This window comes from Dryobates pubescens, chromosome 1 (genome assembly GCF_014839835.1).
Source record: "Dryobates pubescens isolate bDryPub1 chromosome 1, bDryPub1.pri, whole genome shotgun sequence".
Lineage (NCBI taxonomy): Eukaryota > Metazoa > Chordata > Aves > Piciformes > Picidae > Dryobates > Dryobates pubescens.
The window spans coordinates 9,497,090-9,521,495 of record NC_071612.1 but is presented as its reverse complement, the minus strand read 5'-3'; the positions used below and the strand labels follow the sequence as shown (position 1 = coordinate 9,521,495).

The following is a 24,406-nucleotide window of genomic DNA, read 5'->3' as shown; positions in this document are numbered from 1 at the left end:
AGCATCTGGCCTGAGCAGTTACAAATTTTTGGCTTTTTTCCTCCCTCCCTTATGAAATCTCCTCCTCAGGAAGCAGTCCAGGCTGTGGCCTCGCTGTCCTGAAGTCAACAGAAACTTTGCTGTTGACTCCAGTGAATGCAGGACCACCACCGTAAGCACCACAGGAAACCAATGGAAATTATCCCTGTTTAATCCAAAGAGTTTTGACTTGGACTGTTGATTTGATAGATCAATAAATAAACAAACAAACAAACTCTTTTAAATTAGCAACCTCATTTTACAGTCTTTCCTGTCAGAAGCCCCGGCCATCTGCTTACTCACTCATGTTTATTCATGTTTGCTGCCCAGGGAAGTGGCTGAGTTGCCAACCCTGGATGTGTATAAAGGTGTTTTGGATGTGGTGCTTGAGGATGTGGTTTAGGGGTGAACCTTGTAGAGTAGGTTCATGGGTTGGACTTGATGATCCTGAGGGTCATTTCCAACCTGAGTGAATGTTTCTGTGATCTTGAAGATCTTTATCAGCACCAGAACAAGAGGACACAGTCTCCAGCTGCACCAGGGGAGGTTTAGGCTGGATGTTAGGAAGAAGTTCTTCATAGAAAGAGTGATTGGCCATTGGAATGTGCTGCCCAGGGAGGTGGTGGAGTCACCATCCCTGGAGATGTTTAGAAAGAGACTGGATGAGTCTTTTAGTGCCATGGTTTAGGTGATTAGATGGTTATGGTTGATAGGTTGGACTTGATGATCTCCAAGGTCTTTTCCAACCTGGTTAATTCTATTCTAAAACCTGACTTTGAATGTTTCCAGGAATGGGGCATCTACTACCTCTTTGAGCAACCTGTTTTACTGCTGCCCACACCCCAGCCTGAAGTCCCAAAGTGACTTTCTAAAGTGACCAGACTGGTAATGCCACTCTAAGTTGTTCCTATTTCCAACATTCACAGATGAGAGTCACCACACTGGAGGTGTTTAGGAAGTGACTGGATGGGGTGCTTAGTGCCATGGTTTAGTTGATTAGATGGTGATGGGTGATAGGTTGCACTCTATGATCTCCATGGTCTTTTCCAACCTGGTCTGGTCTATTCTGTTCTGGGTCTGTTCTGGGTCTGTTCTGGGTCTGTTCTGGGTCTGTTCTGGGTCTGTTCTGGGTCTGTTCTGTTCTGTTCTGTTCTGTTCTGTTCTATTCTATTCTATTCTATTCTATTCTATTCTATTCTATTCTATTCTATTTGTTAAGTACTTGCATGAAAATTCACAGCCTGCCAATAAACTCATTGCAGCAGCTATGTAAGAGACTTTTATGCTGGCTTCAACATTTTTCCAACTTTATGTAAAATAGCTTATGCATATCTCTGCTGTAGCATATTTTGCTTAAAAGAACAGTGTGGCTTTTTCCTCAGGAAAAGAGGGGGAAAAAAGAAAAAGAACAACCCCAAACCATCTCGGTATATATTATTCATTTTATATGTTGAATGCCCAAATAGAAGCCTAAATTCCCTTTCCCGGGGTTGCATATACTTAGTTTCTTGTCCACTGAGGTTGTGGTGAATACAAATTCAGCATCAAAAGTCAGGGAGCTCTTTAGCTGTGCTTGAAATACTTGTGAAATCAAAATACACATCCAGCAAAGGATCATTGCCAAGAGAGCTTTAAAGAGAGTGATATATATGTTTGAATACTCTTCTCTTTTTTCCCCCTTTTTCCTTTCTTTCCGCTTTATGAAAATACCCTGAGGAGCCAAAACTGCGTCACTACCTCTTCTGAAGCTTAAGATTTCCCATTTAACTCACAAAAATTTCTGCCCCCAAAGGACAGCGATCTTAGGCACTCAATAAGATTTCATCTATAAGGCTGCAAGCCTTGCCTTATTGCATCAGACCATGGTGCTCTCGAACTCTGAATTCTGTATCTGGTATTAGTTAGTGACAGATGCTGTGAAAAATATGAGCAGCAAACAAAAGAGGGCAAGCATGGAGGGAGTAGGAAACAGGATAATCCTCCATGCTTGCTATGTGGAGGGTTGTCTGTTTCCATAGTGCTCTTCCTTTTACCTTCCTTTCTGTAGGCTGCAGTGTCTTTGATATTGCCCACACTTACACCAATATCTGTACTGTAGTGTTTTCTTGTCTGAGGAGCCTGTACTGCTTTGATGGTGAATATTTTTACTCTTCTCAGTGTTGTCTCCTTGTCTAGATCACTTATGAAAAAACTCACCCTGTTCTGTAGGGCTGTTAATTTACCAGGTGCTTTACAAACACCGATAAGAGCCGTCCAAGGCTCTAAATAAGACAAGAGAAATGCAAGATGAAGCACTTGAAGGCTGCTCATGAAAGTGAGGACATGGAAATGACTTCTGCAAAGAGGAGATGGGTTATGTGAAGTGGGCTTTCTGAGAAAGGGTTTTACTCAGGGCAGAGAGCAAGTCTAGCAGTAGCGGAAAGTGATTAGGTGCAAGGAGCAGTGGAGCTAAGATGGGAAGGCAGGAGCAAGGAAAGAAGAGGAGAGGAAGGGAAAAATAAACTCAGAGAAATAAAGGATGGTGAGCTGTGAAGAAAGGCACTTGAGAGGAAAGCAATAAGAGATTTATTCCAAGTTTCTTACAGCCAGTGGGAGTTCTTTTTGACAGTGTTTAAACATCTCTGACAACTTTTCAGTCTACCTTGGTCTTAGCCTACCTGCTATGAGAGGCATAGCAAGCAATGTTTACATATTTTTAAGTTAGAAAGTTTCCTTATTATTTAAGTATCCCTTGCATTAAATACTATCCTGTCCATTAAGTCCCTTTATGAATGGAAAGAAGTAAATAAAACCTAAAGCAAAATAGCCAAAGGAAGGAGGAGTTTGGCTGTCTTCTTCTCTAATCCATCTAACTGACCACTCCAATCACCTTTTCTCCCTGTGGTTTTGTAAGGGCCAGGGAAGATAGGCCGAAAAATTGACTTGTCATGATGAATTCATAACAATACTGTGTGAACACAGTGATGAACCTAGCAATACTAGGTGGTGCGTAGCGGCATGATTAATGGTGGACTTGACAGTGCTGAGTTTACAGTTGGACTTGATGACCCAGGCAGCCAGTACCAGAACAAGAGGACACAGTCTCAGGCTGTGCCAGGGGAGGTTTAGGTTGGATGTCAGGAAGAAGTTCTACACAGAGAGAGTGATTGCCCATTGGAATGGGCTGCCTGGGGAGGTGGTGGAATCACCATCATTGAAGGTGTTCAGGAGGAGACTTGATGGGGTGCTTGGTGCCATGGGTTAGTTGTTTAGGTGGGCTGGATTGGATGTGATGATCTTGAAGGTCTCTTCCAACCTGGTTTATTCTATGTATTCTATGTATCTTGAAGGTCTTTCCCTATCTAAACCACTCCATGAGCCTGTGAAAAGGATAATCTTGGAGAATAAGCCAGGTCCTACAAGATGATTTTGCCCCTTCATCTCCCTGGGATTTAAAGTGGGGTTGCTTTATCTTGTACAACCGTAGAAAGTAGCTTTTCCTTTGCAAGCTCATGTTTTGTTTTGTTCCCCACGGCTGATCTCTGCAATTATCAGGCCAGCACCAAGTCAAGCAAGGGACGTGCGAGGTTGTGGCGGTGCACCGCTGCTGCAATAAGAACCGGATTGAAGAACGCTCCCAGACAGTCAAGTGCTCCTGCTTCCCGGGCCAGGTGGCTGGGACGACGAGGGCTCAGCCCTCGTGCGTGGAAGGTAAGCATTCTCCTGCTAGCTCCTGCTTCATTAAGATCGTTTGAGAAGTTTAGTCTCCTTGATTGCTTGACTTCCCGCTGCCTCAAAAGCGTAATCCTTCCTTTTGTTAACTTTGGAAACATCTCTGTGCATTGATGATAATGAGTCTGTGCATGAATCTGGGTGTAATTAATCCTCTTAATATATGTACTCGTCCATTTCGTGTCTGTGCCAACAAAACTACTTAGGGTTGTTTTATTTTTTTTTCACACAAGAATTATCCTTTAAAACTACTCTGGAAACAGCATAAGCAAAGAAAATCAAGCTTAAGGTGTTAACCCTTCCAATTGTCTTTAGACTTAGAAGCTTGGCTAAAAATTCATTGGATAATGAATACGTCCCTGAGATTCGGCATGCAAATAATGCTGGGATGTCAAATTTTGAGAGCTGTTCTCTTAATGAATTTTACATGCCTAATAGGCTCTTATGTTGGACATGAGGGCTACAATGATGCCTCACATGTAGTTAATTTCCTGTGTTGGAGGTGGTGGAGTCACAATCCCTGGAGGTGTTCAAGAGGGGTTTGGATGTGGCACTTGGTGCCATGATTTAGTCATGAGGTCTGTGGTGACAGGTTGGACTTGATGATCTTTGAGGTCTCTTCCAACCTTGGTGATTCTGTGTGTGTTCTGTGTGTGTCTGCATGTGTTCTGTGTGTGTGTGATATCACCCCAAACACATTAGAGTCTGGAAAGCAGAGCAAGCAAGCAGCTGTATAGGAGACAGCATCTGAGCTAGGACACCTCCCTGAAGAAGGAATACATAGAATACATAGAATAAACCAGGTTGGAAGAGACCTTCAAGATCATGGCGTCCAACCCATCAACCAATCCAACACCACCCAAACAACTAACCCACGGCACCAAGCACCCCATCAAGTCTTCTCCTGAAAACCTCCAGTGATGGCGACTCCACCACCTCCCCAGGCAGCCCATTGCAATGGGCAATCACTCTTTCTGTACAGAACTTTTTCCTAACCTCCAGCCTGAACCTCCCCTGGTGCAGCCTGAGACTGTGTCCTCTTGTTCTGGTACTGGCCGCCTGGGAGAAGAGACCAACATCCGTCTGTCTACAACCTCCCTTCAGGTAGTTGTAGAGAGCAATAAGGTCACCCCTGAGTCTCCTCTTCTCCAGGCTAAGCAACCCCAGCTCCCTCAGCCTCTCCTCGTAGGGCTTCTGTTCCAAACTCCTCACCAACTTTGTTGCTCTTCTCTGGAAAAATGTGGTAATAAATTGCCTTAGTCCATAATTTTCCTGTGCATATGTTGAAAACCCAACAGAGATGAACATTGCCATCCTTATGCTTTCAGCAGCATAACTTGTTTGAAATTAATAATTAAATTGATTATGCACACTGAAGTTAAAATCCTACCTTGATTGTAACATTGACCAGGTGCTCTGAGGCTGCATAAAACTTAACCTCCCTGAGGTTCACTCTGCACCTAGCACCAATTTCCTCTCTGGCTTACCAGCAGTTCAGAAACTGAGGGTTACCCTTCTTCTGTTTCCACTATCAGAGTCTCTTCGCTGGAAAGGCTGCTGCTCCTCTTATTAACTCAGCAAACACTTACTCCAAGGCATACTTTTTTTGTTGTTGTTAAATGTTTATATTTCTCTTCTACTAAAAGTCTAGAAGTTAGCAGATTCCCCCATTTCATTAATTCACCATAGGCACAACTCTTCTTATTCCTTTTATTTCCCATGAAATCACAATAATTTCATGTTAAATATTAAACAAATGCTTCAAAATCTATTGTCAGTTTTGAGAACCTCTTACTTAAGAAAGTAGCTTTAGTTATTTATTTATTTTAATCTGCTTACTCTTTTCATGCCTCTGGGACACAATCAGGAACACAATCAGATCTATCTTTGTAACTTACTAAGTAATTTTTGTCGAATCAGAAGTACCTTCTATATTTTTGGGTGACAAATCAAACAGCAGAAATACTCTTAGACAGAACGTGTCCAGAGAAGGGCAACAAAGCTGGTGAGGAGATTGGAGCACAAGCCCTATGAGGAAGGCTGAGGGAGCCTGGGGTTGCTTAGCCTGGAGAAGAGGAGGCTCAGGGCACACCTTATTGCTGTCTACAAGTACCTGAAAGGAGGTTGTAGCCAGATGGGGGTTGGTCTCTTCTCCCAGGCAGCCAGCAGCAGAACAAGAGGACACAGTCTCAAGCTGTGCCAGGGGAGGTTTAGAATAGAATAGAATAGAACAAACCAGGTTGGAAGAGACCTTCAAGATCATCATATCCAACCTATCATCCAACACCACCTAATCAACTAAACCATGCAACCAAGCATCCTGTCAAGCCTTGCCTTGAACACCCCCAGCGACGGCGACCCCACCACTTCCTCAGGCAGCCCATTCCAGTGGGCAATCATTCTCTCTGTGTAAAACTTCCTCCTAACCTCCAGCCTAAACCTCCCCTGATGCAGCCTGAGACTGTGTCCTCTTGTTCTGGTACTGGTTGCCTGGGAGAAGAGACCAACCTCTGCCTCACTGCAACCTCCCTTCAGGTAGTTGTAGAGAGTAATAAGGTTACCCCTGAGTCTCCTCTTCTCCAGGCTAAGGATGTTAGGAAGAAGTTCTTCATAGAAAGAGAGATTGGCCATTGGAATGGGCTGCCCAGGCAGGTGGTGGAGTCACCATCACTGGAGGTGTTTAGGAAGAGACTGAATGGGGTGCTTTGTGCCATGGTTTAGTTGATTAGATATTGTTGGATTATAGGTTTGACTCGAGGATCTTGAAGGTCTTTTCCAACCTGCTCTGCTCTGCTCTGCTCTGGTCTGTTCTGTTCTATTCTGTTCTGTTCTGTTCTGTTCTGTTCTATTCTATTCTATAGATCAGGCATTGCTTTAAATTTGCCTAAGGACTGCAAAGGTGACACCATCATTGTGTGCCAGAAAGATATAAATGCACCATACTGCAGATGCTTAATTCAGTGAAGGCAAACAGTGGCAGAAATAATTTAGTAGCTGTTTATTTTTTTTTTTCCTTCAAGTATAGTTGAAATTAAATATGACAAAATATTATGCATATAAAAGTTTTGGTTTCTAAAGTGAAGCCTTTGATTCCCCCTCATCCCTTAGGGCAATGCTTTAGCATGCTTCACTTATTTTTGCAAGTATCTGAGACTACAGTTGGTTGCTGTACCACAGAATCTGTATTTCCTTAGCCTCAGGATTAGATGTGTTTTCTCCTGCTCTATACATGGATCCAGCCAACATGGATTTAGGAAGGGCAGGTCCTGCCTCTCCAACCTGATCTCCTTCTATGATCAGGTGACCCGTCTGGTGGATGTGGGGAGGCCTGTGGATGTAGTCTATCTGGACTTCAGCAAGGCCTTTGACACCGTCCCCCACAGTAAACTGCTGGCTAAGCTGTCAGCTCGTGGTTTGGACCACAACACTCTGTGCTGGGTTAGGAACTGGCTGGAGGGCCGAGCCCAGAGAGTGGTGGTGAATGGTGCCACATCCAGCTGGAGGCCAGTCACCAGTGGCGTCCCCCAGGGATCAGTGCTGGGCCCCATCCTCTTTAACATCTTCGTTGATGATCTGGATGAGGGGGTTGAGTCAGTCATCAGCAAGTTTGCAGATGACACCAAGTTGGGAACAGATGTTAGTCAGTTAGAGGGTGGAAAGGCTCTGCAGAGGGACCTTGACCGACTGGACAGATGGGCAGAGTCCAATGGGATGGCATTTAATAAGTCTAAGTGCCGGGTGCTGCACTTTGGCCACGGCAACCCCATGCAGAGCTACAGGCTGGGGTCAGAGTGGCTGGAGAGCTGCCAAACGGAGAGGGACCTGGGGGTGCTGATTGACACCTGCCTAAACATGAGCCAGCAGTGTGCCCAGGTGGCCAAGAAGGCCAATGGCATCCTGGCCTGTATTAGGAATAGTGTGGCCAGCAGGAGCAGGGAGGTCATTGTGCCCCTGTACTCTGCATTGGTTAGGCCACACCTTGAGTACTGTGTCCAGTTCTGGGCCCCTCAGTTTAGGAAGGACATCGAGACACTTGAACGTGTCCAGAGAAGGGCAACAAGGCTGGTGAGAGGCCTTGAGCACAAGCCCTATGAGGAGAGGCTGAGGGAGCTGGGATTGTTTAGCCTGGAGAAGAGAAGGATCAGAGGCGACCTCATTGCCCTCTACAACTACCTGAAGGGTGGTTGTAGCCAGGTGGGGGTTGGTCTCTTCTCCCAGGCAACCAGCACCAGAACAAGGGGACACAGTCTCAAGTTGTGTCAGGGGAGGTTTAGACTCGAGGTGAGGAAAAAGTTCTTCACTGAGCGAGTCGTTCGTCATTGGAATGGGCTGCCCAGGGAGGTGGTGGAGTCGCCGTCCCTGGAGGTGTTCAAGGGGAGATTGGACGTGGCGCTTGGTGCTATGATCTAGTTGTGAGGTCTGTTGGAACAGGTTGGACTTGATGATCCTTGGGGTCTCTTCCAACCTTAGTTACTGTGATACTGTGTGTGATACATATCCTTCAGTAGAATTCTATACTGTCTTGAGTTTTTATATTTCATTCTGATACAGACTTTTCATTTTCTTCTCCAGCACGTATTTTACTGAATTCAGGGCTGTTTAATTTGCTTATATTTTGCTCTGAGCTTCAAGGGAAGGACATACCCAAAGCACAGAGTTACTTTTTTAATCAAAAGAAAATACATTATAGAACAACCAACTTGTAGTAGTCTTTAAAAGTCTTTTCTTTCAACTTCAGACCTCATCCAGGAGTAGTTATCATTTACATCAGGGCAGCAATTCCCTCTGTGCTGTTGTTCATTACACAGTGGCTGGCAATTGCATTTCCTATCTCAAATCACAGAATATCTCACATTGGAGGGTGAGACATATAAGGATCAGCAAATCAAAATCTCTGCTCCTCACAGGACTGGCTAAAACTAAATCATATGACTAAGAGCATCACCCAGATACTCCTTGAATTCTTCTGTCAAACTTGCTGTCATGACTGTTTGAGCAGCTGACCACTCTCAAATTGTTTATGTGCTGAACTGTCTTTGGACAAAATACGAAACTAATGTAGTTTGTGGTCACTGAATATGTGTCCAGAAAGTGCCACCCACCTCTTTTGTCAAGGTAGACAATTTCCAGTGATACATAAAGGGATGTTCTTATTGGAATCGTTGATGAATGCAGTTTAGTGCTCAGCAGTTTTTGTAGCAGATGTCATGAAGTACCTTCTATTTGAATTTAGGAAATGCATTCTGTTTGGATTTTAGCTGCCTTCCATTCAAAAAGGAAATAAATTCGTGCAAGTCATGCTGGAAACCAATAGGAAATAGAATGAATCCAGCCTCTCAGCATTGTCTTTGAATTTTTGAGGGTTTACTCTTCAGCTCTCTTTTGGGTAGCTCCAAAAATACCATTGGAGCAGAGTAAATGGGATCCTATTTCATGTTCTATGCAGAGCAGCAGCCTTTGTAAAGCTATCAGGATGTAATTATGTTTTCCTTTCTTGACCAAACAAATGAACTGTTATATAATTAAATAATTACAATTAATTTTGGTGAGATCTGCATAATGATTTTGCAATCTGCTTCTTCTTACTCTGTTTAAATGAAGGTCTGAGTTCTCTTTCAGTGTTAGCAACCCAGGAAACAATGACCAGATTCCAGCTTTCCTTTAGGCCAGACAAGAACATCACTGGCCATACACTGTAGATGCTTCATGAGAAAGTAAGGCTGCTCAAGAAATAGATGCTTCCAGGTTATGGAAGACTGCAATGGTCTGGGACCTTTGCAAAGTCTAGCAACCTGTACTTACCATAATAGAATAGAATAGAATAGAATAGACCAGGTTGGAAGGGACCTTCGAGATCATTGCATCCAACCCATCATCCAACACCACCTAATCAACTAAACCATGGAACCAAGCACCCCATCAAGTCTCCTCCTGAACACCTCCAACGATGGTGACTCCACCACCTCCCCAGGCAGCACATTCCAAAGGGCAATCACTCTCTCTGTGTAAAACTTCCTCCTAACCTCCAGCCTAAACCTCCCCTGGCACAGCTTAAGACTGTGTCCTCTTGTTCTGCTGCTGGTTGCCTGGGACAAGAGACCAGCCCCCACCTGTCTACAGCCTCCCTTCATGTAGTTGTAGAGAGCAATAAGGACTCCCCTGGGCCTCCCCTTCTCCAGGCTAAGCAACCCCAGCTCCCTCAGCCTCTCTTCATAGAGCTCGTGTTCCAGAGAAGAGCAACAAAGTTGGTGAGGGGTTTGGAACCCCTCTGTTCAGTACTCAAACCTGACAATTGAGCAGCTTTCTGCTATGACCCTTTTCTTTTAAATTTAAATTTTATTTTTAATTAAGAAAAAAAGAAGAATAAACCTTTCTCATTAGAAATTTATGTATCTGTGTTTAGTATTTTAGCTTGTTAGACAAGCTGGAGGTACTTACTCAAGGGTGTGTATTCCCATAAAGAAAATAGCATAAGCCAAATCTCTTGACTACTTTAAATGTAATTGAGTCATTGACAGAATGGTTTGACCTTGTATTTTGGTCAATAACAGTATTGTACAAGTTTTAAATTTAGTTGGCTTCCCCCCCCACCCCCTTAGTTTTCTCTGTCTTGCAACATATGTCTTGCAACATTTGGGATTGTTTAGCCTGGAGAAGAGGAGGCTCAGGGGAGACCTTATTGCTCTCTACAACTGCCAGAAGGGAGGTTGTAGCCAGGTGGGGGCTGGTCTCTTCTCCCAGGCAACCAGCACCAGAACAAGGGGACACAGCCTCAAAATGCACCAGGAGTGGTTTAGTCTCAAGGTGAGGAGAAAGTTCTTTGCAGAAAGAGTTGTTAGCCACTGGAATGTGCTGCCCAGGGAGGTGTTCAAGAGGAGAGTGGACTTAGCACTTGGTGCCATGGTTTAGTAGTCGTGAGGTCTGTGGTGACAGGTTGGACTTGATGATCTTTGAGGTCTTTTCCAACCTTATTGATTCTATGATTCTATGATATGGGTTTCCTGACCTAGATCCCACTGCATTTCAGTGTCAGCTTCTTTGTTAATTTGGGTGGGGGTAGAGCCTAGTTCGTCAAACAGAGCTCCTTTTTGATGTGCGTTGGGCACTGAGCCCCTTTGTGTTATATATATATATATATATGCCATGAAATAGGCAAGCCCATCATCATGGTTTTTAGCATACAGTCATAGGTCAGCTTGATGTTAACATTTTGAAGCAGGTTGACAGATGCTAAAGAATTTTACAACAGGTCAGGTTTAAAGCAGATTATTGGAGCAGCTCTATATGTTAAGGCTAAGCCCTGCTCAAAAAGAGTAGTGGATATGTGTACCAATATTCACAGCTACCAAAATGTCAGGAAGGCCTCACTTTTGAACCAAGGCAGAGTGGATGTTTGCTTGATTACATTCAGGCACACACCTGCACATAGAAGTGATATTGTTTTCTCATAGTATGCACTAAGTGTGTGTGGGAAACTAGATGCTTTGTTACAGATGAAGAGATGTGAGTTCCAAGAAAAATGTGTGGAAGTGGTGCAGGAAGGAAAAGAAAAGTTAGCTAATTCTTGTAAACACAGAAATAAGTTTTCATTGCCTTTAGTGCTATGAATCAGTCCTTTCCCATGCTGTGCAGTAGTACTGTGTTGTGGGGCCCAGCTGACATTTATAGAGTGCTTTGCATTGCTGGAGTGCCTTTCATCTTGGAAACTTTAAATATTGGTAGTAGGAGAAGTCAAAGTAAATCATTCAGAAAGGAGGATATGAAGGTGAAAATCAATGTTTCTTACAGACTTGAGATCTTCCTAGCATTTTTACAAGCAGAGGAAAAAAAATCACTCATTGTAGACTAGCTGAGACTACAGGGCAAAAGCTCTTTTGATCAAGGTATATATTTTTTTAATCCTTTGTCCATGATAACACACTTACTTAGCTGCATTTTGGATGCATGCAACAAGAAACTCTGTCATTTGTTTAGTTGAACTTAGTTCTGAGGGCTATTGACAAACAAACAAAAAACCAAGGCTACTTCTGTACACATACACACCTCATTTTCCATTATTTCAGCTTCCAAGCACAGGCCCATCTAGTAGTTTGAGAGATGCTGCTGTAGATAAACTGAGCCACTGAACTCAGAGAAAAAAGCCACCAGTGAACATGAAAGACTTTAAATATATAGAGGATGAAAGACTTTAAATATATAGAGGACAGAGCACACAGCCTGCATTCCCTGCCTCCAATCACAGCTATACTAGACTGCAGCTACAGAAAATTTTGCTTAGCAAAAGCCAACTCATTCTGTCAATGACTACATTACATTAAAAGTAGTCATGAGATTTTGTTTATGCCCATTTTCTTTATAGAAATAAACATCTCTGAGTAAGTACCTCCAGCTTATCTTAGAGCTAGTGCCAAGAAGATAAAACATTAGTAACTTCTGTCTGTGGAGTGGCTGTCTTAGCTAAGTGTGCTAAATGCTTCTGAGCAAATCATCACTAGCCAAATCACCTCCATCCAGGCAATTGCATTAGATCAAGAATTTATGAGGAAGAAACACTCAGATTGGAAAAAATGTGAATGGGACTAAAGAATTAAGCATTTTCTCTGCGGCCAAAGAACCATAATGAAGAGAAAAGACAATTTCTGCTGAAAGCCCATCTGGGTAACAGACTGAAGGGAAGAGTGCATATAGAATAAAAAAAAAAAACAAACCAAAAATCAATACATAAGAAATGTATAAAAGAAGAAATAGCTGAGAAGATTTCCCTCCCACTGTTTTTGAATGGATTTCAGAGTACTTGAGAATTCAAAAGGATGCTAATGTTGTGTCAGTATTCGAAGAATAAAAGGAAACATACAGTAGAATGGATAATGTGTTGAAAATTTATGTTAGAAAGCATAATCCAGTGGATTTGTCCAGACTATAGACTGTACCAATTTGTGTGTTCAAGTAGAACACACAGAAATCCTGAAAGAAATCATGTATGCCCATAACGCCTGAAATATATCAGAGAAAATATCAGAGAAAATATCAGAGGTGACCTCATTGCCCTCTACAACTACCTGAAAGGTGGTTGTAGACAGGAGGGGGTTGGTCTCTTCTCCCAGGCAACCAGCACCAGAACAAGGGGACACAGTCTCAAGTTGTGCCAGGGGAGGTTTAGACTCGAGGTGAGGAAAAAGTTCTTCACTGAGCGAGTCATTCGTCATTGGAATGTGCTGCCCAGGGAGGTGGTGGAGTCGCCGTCCCTGGAGGTGTTCAAGGGGAGATTGGACGTGGCACTTGGTGCCATGATCTAGTTGTGAGGTCTGTTGGAACAGGTTGGACTTGATGATCCTTGGGGTCTCTTCCAACCTTAGTTACTGTGATACTGTGATACTGTGATATTGACATTGGTAGTGCTGAGGCTGATCAGTACCACAGTTCTCCATTTAGAAAGTATCTCCTCATCTTCTTACTTACCAACTTATTGTTAACTAGAGAAGGTTGTAGCCAACATCTGCTGTGATTCAACTTTGTTTAATTGTGGTTTTTGTCTTATACTTCTGAATTTCTGATTCTGAGTGCTTTGGAGCCCTAAAGAACTGGCTAATAGATCTCTGGTCAGTTGTAATTTGAAATGTATTTCAGAATACCTGGAACAGACTAGAAAAGCACTGGTATTGTGCCCTGAGGATATGCAGCATGGTCTAGATACTTAGGGGCAACTGAGACTGATCTCAGTCCTGTGCATGTAATGGAGAAGCTGATAGGGTATCCAGTCAGCAAGGAATTCCTGGAGTACAGATCACAAGAGTTTATGTGGCTTTCTGAAAAGAGGTTTGTCATTTGCTGAGAAGTTTTCAAGATTAATACAGATAATTTCTGGGTTTGGCACATGTAAGCCTCTGCTCTCCAAGTTACCTTGGAATACAATGTATAGCTTACTCAGCCAAAGGGCTGGTTCTTAACTACATTTGAGGGTTTAAGTCTTATCTTTTGTAAGCTGTTTAATCTCGAACCACATGCCATTGTGTACACTGCTCAGTGCCAGGCATTGCTCATACCTCAAGCCCACACCTCTGCCCAGAGTCATCAGTAGAAGAGGTAGATAGACACCTATGGAGATTTCACAGTGCTTAGCTCAGTACCTGACCGCAGCATTTTCAGCAGTGACCCTAAAGCAAATACAGAATCTATCCTGGCAAAAATATGTATGGATTTCACCTGGTGGGGTAAAGCAGTAATTAAGGAGAAGCCCAAGGCAGGCACACAGCACAATCCTAGACACAGGAAGCAGAACCTGTTTGAAATAACTGCATTAATGAAGACAAATGCATTGTGGTGTGAAACTAAAGAAGTTCAATCAGCTCAGCTTATCAGGCAGAAGATTGAAAAGTTACTGGATTGCAGCACGCTTAGTACCTTCACAGGGAGAAAATGATGATTGCTAACAGGTGCTGTAATGTGGGAGAAGAAAACAAGACAGAAGGGAAAGAAAACTAGGGCTGTGTGTTTCATGCTGAAATTGTTTAACTCTTAGGAAAAAATGACAGTGGGAGAAATTTCTTTCTTCACCTGTTCCAGGTCAGCTTGCAAGACACTGTGTAGGCACACACAACTGGAGGACAACACAGTGAGCTGCATGAGGCAAGATGAGATGAGGTATTGGCACTTTTTGCCTTTACTTTCTATGAACCTATTGTTTCCATGGAGTCACTTTATCTAGCATCAGTGCCTAGATTTATTTCTGGCTAGTCTTTGGCTGATTTTTTTTTTCATCAGTTGGGTAATGTCAAACTAAAGCCATATCCTCTCCCTTCATGAGGGTGGCTGTGTATGAGTAAAATCATAGAATCATATCATAGAATCAATAAGGTTGGAAAAGACCTTAAAGATCATCAAGCCCAACCTGTCGCCCAAGACCTCATGACTACTAAACCATGGCACCAAGTGCCACATCCCCTCTTGAACACCTCCAGGGATGGTGACTCCACCACCTCCCTGGGCAGCCCATTGCAACAGCTAACAACCCTCTCTGTGAAGAACTTTCTCTTCGCCTTGAGACTAAACCTCCTCTAGTGCAGTCTGAGACTGTGTCCTCTTTTTCTGTTGCTGGTTGCCTGGGAGAAGAGACCAACCCCCTCCTGGCTGCAACCTCCCTTCAGGTAATTGTAGAGAGCAATAAGGTCTCCCCTGAGCTTCCTTGTCTCCAGGCTAAATAACCCCAGCTCCCTCAACCTCTCCTCGTAGGGCTTGTGCTTGAGGCCTCTCTTTCATTTCATAGAAAAGTCGTCTGTTGAAATCTCTCCAAGAGTGCCTCAGTTTGAACAGGAGAGGAAGCCTCTCTGTCTTCCAGTGAGTCTGCACAGTTACAGGGTCAACAGTAGTTAAAGACCTCTAGCTCTGTAGATAAGCCTAAGGCTCTGATGGGGAATTCTAATGGACTAATCTTAAGGGTGTGTTTGACACAAACAGCTACAGCCAGCTGGGACACACAGATCAGCAGAGTGGACATTGCAACTACGAAGAAATTGGACATAAAATGGATGTAAGAATTAGTTGATTGTTACAGCAATGAACTGAGGAATTGCTGGAAGCTAATGGAATGAGATGTGTATTAAGTATTCAAAGTGCTGCCATTGCTCTGAGGAGAGAGGTATCTGCACAGAATAGAAATCAGGCAGCAGAAAGGGTAGGAGTCACTAAGAAAATATCTAAACAAGAGATGACTAGAAGGTGAAATATGCAGTCTACTGAAGAGCTTGTGGATCTGAGTTACAGATTGACTCAGCAATGTTTGCCATTCACATCTGCACTTGGTTTAATGGAAGATAGTACAGCTGGAGATGATGGACCAGTTTAACTATCTTCAGCTCCCTGTGGTTCACATGGAGAAGGAAGATGCATGGGCATAATTTGTCATGAATACTGTGTGAACCCACTCCTGAGCCCAGCTGATGCTTTTGTTCTTTTTAATCAAGGGTTAGAAGCAGGTTGATGCAGGTTGTACAGATAAACAAAAACTGCTGTGTTTGGTGCATTTTCTGTGGTCTCAAAATAGATGGCACCCAACCAAGGTCAGATGTGAGTAATTATCAGAATAACTGAGGCACAAGGAATTCTAGGTACCTGTAGGAAGTGAGAGAGAGAGGTGGTTTTCAAAACCTGAAAGCAAACTCACAATTTGTGGTAGCACTAAATATATGAAAGCATGTTCACGTGTCAGAATGGAGTCTCAACCTGTCACCACATCCACGCTTACAACAGCACTGAGCAGAGAATACATAGAATAGAGCTCTGTGATGGGGTAGTCAGACCTCACAGGAGGACTTTCTGGCTTTGAAACAGTGCTCTGAAGACAATACTAGCTTGCTACCATCTTGCTTAGGGACCTTTGTGCATGCCCTCAGTCTTCCTGATTCGGCCCTTCCAGACTTGCTCATGTTTACCTGAAATAAATGTGGTATGTTTAGAAAACAGGAGAGTTAAAGCAGATAAAATAGATAAATGGACCCTATGGCTGGAGTGAAAATGATCCCTCCCTTCCTAGGAAGCTCAGCCAACTTTCACCTGCTTTGTCAACAATCAATCAGCAGCAAGGCAAATGACCCAAGATCCCAATGGCTGGTGACAAGGATCCTGCACTTACTTTATAGCTTTATGAGACTGAGAAAAATAGTTTCTAGAAGCCTAACCGGTGTTCCAGCACTACGTTTTTCATTGTGCCTTTCATGTAGGCTTAGAGTGAAAGTGCAAAACAAAAGTAATTGAATGAACATTTCAGCAATATCCTGCTGTCAGCTTGGCTGCTTGTCACCCTCATTTGAAGGTTGCAGATGTACAAATCCACCTTGAAATTAAAAGCAAAAAAAACAACAACCCACCAACCCAACCACACCACAAAAGTGCTTTACAAGGAGTAGACTAAATTATTCTTGTTGATCTCTTTTGGGTGTGGGATATTCTAAAGCATGCAATCCAGTATTTTGTGCACACAGCAGCATAATGCAGAGGAACTAAACCAACATTTTAAGCTGTATTTTATTCTGAAATCCAATTTAACTGATGTGAGATTGTGAACTGGCATATTTCATCATAATTTTCTGGCTTTTGATGAATCCCATGAGTGATGCAAAGCTGAGAAATGCATGCAGATGTTTGCAGATGTTTGTGGGAAAGCTGATGAGTTGCTTACAGCAGTATTCGGCACAGCCAGCAGGTCGAGGGAGGTGATTCTTCCCCTTTACTCCGCTCTGGTGAGACCCCACCTACAGCACTGTGTCCAGTTCTGGAGCCCCTGTTACAGGAAGGATCTGGACATGCTAGAACATGTCCAGAGAAGGGTCACGAGGATGATTAGAGGGCTGGAGCACCTCTCCTATGAGACAGACTGAGGGAGCTGGGGCTGTTCAGTCTGGAGAAGAGAAGGCTCTGAGGAGACTGAATTGTGGCCTTCCGGTATCTGAAGGGGGCTACAAGAAAGCTGGGGAAGGACACTTTAGGGTGTCAGGTAGTGATAGGACTAGGGGGGATGGGGAAAAAAATAGAAATGGGTAGATTCAGATTGGATGTAAAGAGGTTTTTCACCATAAGGGTGGTGAGACACTGGCAAAGGTTGGCCAGGGAGGTGGTGGAAGCCTCATCCCTGAAGGCTTTTAATGCCAGGCTGGATGTGACTCTGGGCAACCTGATCTAGCACAAGGTGTCCCTGCCCATGGCAGCAGGGTTGGAACTAGATGATCCTTGAGGTTCCTTCCAACCCTAACAATTCTATGATTCTAAAGCCATGAGTACATTTGTGACAACAAAAAGGCATGGTCTTATTAGTGGAAATTTGCCTAGAAAAGTAATAAATCTGCACAGCTCAGGTGTACTGCTGCAGTCTTCCAAAGCGTCCTGAAAGCTGGCAGTGTAACCAAGTAGGTTTTTAGTTAATAATCTACTGCTATCCTGTGGTTTCTACCCTCTTATCTGTGCTATTTCCTGACAGACCTCACGTATTTACATCTCTGTGCAATTCTATTTTCTCACCCAGTGAAGGGAGAAACTGGTGTTTCTTCGTCCAGTCTGGCATATGCATATCTGGGTTAAACAAGAAGCTTAAGTTTCTTTCTACCTTACAGCAGGCACTTGGCTGAAGCATGTAAATGAAGGAGGCAAATCCTCTTTGTAGTCACTGGAAATGGAAAGGCACTTGGAGAGGTTAGTTCAAACGCTGCTCAGTCTCTGGCAGCGCTTGTCTGTTTTTACCATTTGCATCTACCTTTCTAGGTGCTGGTGAAGGGTTTTGACCACATTTTTAGCTCAAACACAATCAGTGTGATTAGCTATTAAAACTGTTGGTTCTACCCTTTGAAACCAAACAACTGACAGTTGCACAGCCAACCTCCCTTCTAAACCCAGCGCTAATAAAAATAATTGATTGTTTTCTATTTCTCTTTCCTGTTTCTTTTTCTAGCTTCCATTGTCCTACAGAAGTGGTGGTGTCACATGAACCCTTGTTTGGATGGAGAAGACTGTAAAGTACTACCAGACTACTCAGGTTGGTCTTGCAGCAGTGGAAATAAAGTCAAAACCACAAAGGCAAGTACAGCGAGCGCCTATATTTAAAGGTGACAGTGTGCTGATAGCACTTGCTTATTGCATTGCATATGTGGGTGTGAGCTCCAGCACAGGACTCCCCAGTGTTTTGAGAAGGGGTGGTTAATGCAGTTGTCCTCAGAGAGGGGAATGTTGAGTCAGAATCACTACTTCATTGAGTCAGAACCTTCCCTTTGTCACCCCTTGTTAAGTTCTTGAGCACTGGGGTCAAAGTGGAGAAAGCCCTGCTTCAGTGTTTAGTGATCAAGGAAACCATTCTGTTGTGACCAGTGCTAGAGGGATAATCATGCTCCAAGATTAATTTTCAGTCTGCAGACTGAGCACACAGATCCAAGGTCTTTACCAGCATCACTTAAAGTTAGTTTACTGTGATACTGGAAAGTCCTTTCAGCTTTTGGCATTGGCAGCCTGTCTTGGAAGTTGTTGAGAATCTGCCCTGATGTCAGTGGTAACTGTGGGACCCTGAGTATGGCTAGAAATCAGGATGGTTCAGATAATTTCTAATTACAGGCAATTCTGTAGATGGCCTTTAAAAAAAACCCAACAAAATCTTTTCTATTCTATCCTGTTTCTTAATTAATGGTCATCAGAGAGAAAATGCCATGTCCTCTGTCTGCTTGACAATCTAAAATTAGTTCCCTGCATTGAAGTTCAACAACTCATAGCAAACTGCATATCTAAATATGCTAAGAATTTGGAGTCTTTGGGAAGCAATAGCAAGGGAAGATGTGCTTTGCTTTCTCTGTTGCAGCCTCCTCTAGGTGGGAATGAATGTTGTGAATTAGGTCATAGTCTGCATTAAGAAGCAAAATGTTTAAGAACTGGATGTTTGATCCTGACGGTTTTGAGGAGTGAAAACGGTACAAAAATCTGAATGGAAGAGTCAATGGTTTGGACAGCTGTGGTGGCACTGGTTAGGCCACACCTTGAGTACTGTGTGTAGTTCTGGGCCCCTCAGTTTGGGAAAGATCTTGAGTTGCTGGAACATGTCCAGAGAAGCGCAACAAAGCTGGTGAGGGGTCTGGAGCACAAGCCCTATGAGGAGAGGCTGAGGGAGCTGAGGTTGCTTAGCCTGGAGAAGAGGAGGCTCAGGGGAGACCTTATTGCCGTCTATAACTACCTGAAGGGAGGCTGTAGTGTGGTGGGGGTTGTTCTCTTCTTCCAAACAGCACCAGAACAAGAGGACACAGTCTCAAGCTGCACCTGGGGAGGTTTAGGCTGGATGTTAGGAAGGAATTCTTCACAAAAAAAGAGTGATTCGCCATTGGAATGTGCTGCCCTGGGAGGTGGTGGAGTCACCATCACTGGAGGTATTTAGGAGGGACTTGATAAGGCACTTGGTGCCATGGTTTAGTTGATTAGATGGTGTTGGATGATAGGTTGGACTCAATGATCTCAAAGGTCTCTTCTAACCTGGTTTATTCTGTATTTTGGTGTTCTAAAGTTCAGTTAGAAATGATGCATGGTGTTAGGCTCACTGAAAACGCCTGACCAAACCAATCAGTCCAGAATAGAATAGAATAGAATAAACCCTCTTCCTGTCTTTAAGACCAGAGGAATTGTTGCAAATCTGGGTTATTGCAACCAGCAAACTACAGAATATGGTAGTGCATTCATTTAGGGACATCTTTCTAAAGCTAGTGTGGAACAGTCATCCTGGCTGCAATTAGACTGTGCAAATTAATCAACTCCTGGGAGCCTGTCTAGGTCTAACAGAGGTCAGAGAGTAGCAATATGAGGGCAAACATTGTTTCATTAAACTCTTCCTCTGCTTTGCTGGGATGTGGAGTAATGCCTTTTGCATTGATATTTATCACCAGAGGAGATTTCTTTGAGGGTCATTTAACTGAAAAGATAAGGAAAGACCTGGCACTTGTGTTTAGACATGAATCATTCTACTGTATTACTGACATGAGAACTGTTCATTTCCCTTGCATGGTTTTGGTTTTCTTTATTGCACTGTGTTGGTTTAGATTTGAACACGTTAAGTCACGACTATACTTTCTTGTGTGTGTGTGCTTAGCAACACTGTAAGGGAGATCCTGATTCTGATTGCAGTGTTGGAGTACTGCAGCAATAGAAATCTAGATATGAATAATGAAGTTAGTGGTTAAACGTTGCACTAAAATGACACAAGAGAGCCCTAACCTTTAACTGGTGATTTGCCATGTTAGGGAAGGGAACAGGCAGAATGCCTTGAGGATGGTTCCTCCCTTTTTAATTACTCTTTGCTAGAAATTCTTCCAACACTGGCAGTGAGATACTACAGGAAATAGTTACTTTCATGTTTTTAAACACTTTGGGGTGACCCATGAAAGCTTTTTCATGCATTTACTGGCAGTGTCACTAAATGAACTCTGAAGACTTCCTTTAGGAGACTGAGATTTAACAGAGCTATATCCTCAGCAGCAGTGACATTTCTAAAAGCTGAGGACTTGTCATATTATCACCAAATTGTCGTTCCTCTTGTAGCTAACTTTCAGTATTGCACATCTTGAGAACCAGTCTGAAATCATGCAGTTTGTCTTCCTTATTGTTACAAGTAAGAAGGGGTAGCATTCGTCCAAGGTTTTGTGGGTTGTGAGCCACTACAGGTACGTGCATCCAAGCAGAGATGGCTAAGATTCTTCCAAATCAGGTAAGGAGAAATGAGTGATGTGACTGAGCCCATTCACAAGACTGTTCCCACAGGTACTTCTTTCTCTCCCCTGTACTTTAAGGAAGAACAGGATGACAAGCTTATATGTAGATGGCTGCTTGCTGGACAGCAAAAGCTGTGCTGCAGAACCTGTTCTGGCACCTGAGCTAGTCGGGGAAGTCCGTGCTTTTACTGCAGGGCTGTTGGACTAGATGACCTTGAAAGGTCCCTCCCAATCCAGTGCATTCTTTGATTCTGTGATCCATATTTCCTCTGCCTGTCTTGTGTGGGGTTTTCTTTGTTTACTAAGATACAGTTGCTGCACAAAAGCAATAAGTCATGGAAACTCCAGATTGAGAATGGAAACTTGTGGCCTAAGTAGTACTGAAATAGAAGGAAAATAAAGGGGCAATATTTTTGTTGTGTTATAGGGAGAATCACAGAATAACCAAGGTTGGAAGAGACCTCAAAGATCATCAAGTCCAACCTGTCACCACAGACCTCATGACTAAACCATGGCAACAAGTGCCATGTCCAATCCCCACTTGAACACCTCCAGGGATGGTGCCTCCACCACCTCCCTGGGCAGCACATTCCAATGGCTAATGACTCTCTCAGTGAAGAACTTTCTCCTCACCTCGAGCCTAAACTTCCCCTGGTGCAGCTTGAGACTGTGTCCTCTTGTTCTGGTGCTGGGTGCCTGGGAGAAGAGACCAACCCCCACCTGGCTACAACCACCCTTCAGGTAGTTGTAGACAGCAATAAGGTCTCCCCTGAGCCTCCTCTTCTCCAGGCTAAACAATCCCAGCTCCCTCAGCCTCTCGTTGTAGGGCTTGTGCTCAAGGCCTCTCAGGAAGGAAAGGATGATTTCACTTTTTTTGTTTTATTTGTTTATTTTAAAAAGTAACCAGAGATTTGTCCCAACTCAGTCTGCAAAATACATTCTAGGTGCACTATTCAAACTTTTCACAGAGAGGACTGTATGAACCATCGGACTGGTAACCCACAGCATGCAGCAGCCATGGTGTCTCAGTGCTGGGACACTTAAATCAGAAAGTCACAGCTAAACCCTTGTGGACAATTACAGACAATGTAAACATTCATGAAATCCTTCCAGTTTAATAATTGGCTTATGTCTAAAACATGAGAATTAGGATCCATTCTGTATTTTTTTTTTCCCTCTGTTAATAAGATGATCTCATTACCATTTAAATTTCTAATCAATTTTTAAAGCTTTCTAAGACCCTGGGATCAGTGCTAGTTGGGACAATGACTTCCACAGGTTAATTACATACTGAAAGAGGAAATGCTGCTTAATCAATTTTAAGTCCTCTACCTTTTCATGTTGTGGAAATATTAGAGTGACTTAGAAATACATGAAGCACTCCTGACACTGCTCAGCATTTAGATGAATAGTTAGCAGCTGAGTGGGACAGTTAGAATGTGAAATGCTGAAGATCTTACTTCAGTTACCTCAGGGAAGGAAACAAAAACTTCTGTGCTGTGTGTCTGTTTAGTTTTGCAAGATGTCAAGACACTACACAGCAGAGATGGCACAGATTTCCTCCTTGCAGGCTGCTGTTCTCACCCATTTCCAGCATGGGAAATCTGACCTGCACCCTCCTCAGCATGCAGCCATACCCACTGGGTTTGTGCACTAAGGCTTGCACACACATCCCTAAATAGAATAGAATAGAATAGACCAGGTTGGAAGAGACCTTCAAGATCATCGCGTCCAACCCATCAACCAATCCAACACTCCTAAACAACTAACCCATGGCACCAAGCACCCCATCAAGTCTCCTCCTGAAAACCTCCAATGACGGCGACTCCACCACCTCCCCAGGCAGCCCATTCCAATGGGCAATCACTCTCTCTGTATAGAACTTCTTCCTAACCTCTAACCTAAACCTCCCCTGGTGCAGCCCGAGACTGTGTCCTCTTGTTCTGGTACTGGCTGCCTGGGAGAAGAGACCATCATCCGTCTGTCTACAACCTCCCTTCAGGTAGTTGTAGAGAGTGACAAGGTCACCCCTGAGTCTCCTCTTCTCCAGGCTAAGCAACCCCAGCTTCCTCAGTCTCTCCTCATAGGGCTTGTGTTCCAAACCCCTCACCAAATTCGTTGCCCTTCTCTGGACTTGTTCCAGCAAGTCAACATCCTTCCTAAACTGAGGGGCCCAGAACTGGACACAGTACTCGAGGTGCAGCCTAATCAGTGCAGTGTACAGGGGCAGAATGACCTCCTGTTGTTCCTGCTGGCCACACAATTCCTGATACTGGCCAGAATGCCACTGGTCTTCTTGGCATCTGACCCAGCATGCACATGGCTTTAAGGGGGTGAGGAGGCTATGGAATCCTGTGGGACATGTATTAGCTGGAAGTGGCTTCTGCTGCAGGAACAATTCCTCCCACCCGCAGACAATGATTCACCTGATCCCTAGTTTCCTCCCTTAAGATGGACCGCTGGGAATGGGTAGCATTTGGCATGAGTGAGCTTTTGGGATGGAAGTTGTGCACTTGTGCTGTAGGCATTGGTGTTGAAAATTGTGCTAAGCAAAATAAAACAGAGGGAGATTTCCATCTGCAAGTCTCCCTTATACTACTGAGTGACATGCAATTACATACAGATTCTGTTTCTCTGCAGGGTATCATGGCATGGCTGGGGCAAGTTTCTTCCTCTTGTATTCATGTGTGCAATTTCTTTGCATCAGCAAAGCACATTCTGTCATCCTCTTTCTATCATCCTGATTCTGTGTAGGTAACTCTTTCCTCTTCTTTTTTTAGGTAACACGGTAGCAAAGAATAAGCCTGTGGGTCACTACCAGAACAATGACATGTGCAACTGTTGCTTGGCTGTTACACAGAGACCCTTTTTTTTTGTGATGATCCCTTTGACTTCATTCTTTGAACTTGCAAAATGAGTCAGCAAAAAGGACAATACTTCTCCTTTCAATTGTGGCTGCAGCTCCTGGACTTGGATTTTGCTATACAGTATGGTACATTTTAATTTCACATGGGAGAAAAAAAAAAGCAAGGAGATTTGGCTCTACCTGAAATGCACCTGGCATTCCCAAGGATGTGACACCTGGCAGAAATTTGTGGAAGCATATACTTAAACTTCTGCAGTGCACCGAGGATAAGACTTTCTTAATGATACTAAGATATGTAAAATTGATTGAATGAGGTTAGGTCATGAATGTAACATGTAAAATGCCTGTGTTAGACCTGGTACAGATGATCTTAAAGGTCTTTTCCAACCTAAATGATTCTATGGATTCATCTGAGGTGCTTCTTACCTACAGCACAGCATAAAAATGCAAAGCTGATCCCAATGCTAAGTGAGTTGAGAGGACAGTGTTAGTAAATTATGTCTTACTGTGTTTTCAACTGTGGTTTAGTAGCTATCGAGGTTGTATGAAGGTGACAAGATGGAACTTACAAATCAGTAGCTCTTGTTGT

At 43.5% G+C, this 24,406-nt stretch overlaps 1 protein-coding gene across 2 annotated transcripts in view; it reads left to right on the top strand.

The window, feature by feature from the left end:
- The window catches only part of TAFA4 (TAFA chemokine like family member 4), a 97,379-nt gene extending 73,235 nt beyond the window's left edge, over window positions 1–24,144 (top strand). Inside the window, exons 4-6 of one of the 2 annotated variants that reach the window (XM_054179711.1) lie at window positions 3,553–3,708; window positions 18,167–18,291; window positions 23,732–24,144. In XM_054179711.1, the coding sequence (XP_054035686.1) occupies window positions 3,553–3,708; window positions 18,167–18,291; window positions 23,732–23,743 (293 nt within the window). In that variant the 3' untranslated portion in view covers window positions 23,744–24,144. Of the gene's footprint in view, window positions 1–3,552; window positions 3,709–14,292; window positions 14,371–18,166; window positions 18,292–23,731 lie in introns of those variants that run through there. The other variant, XM_054179782.1, reaches the window with a different exon arrangement.
- The last annotated feature ends 262 nt before the right edge of the window (window positions 24,145–24,406 follow it).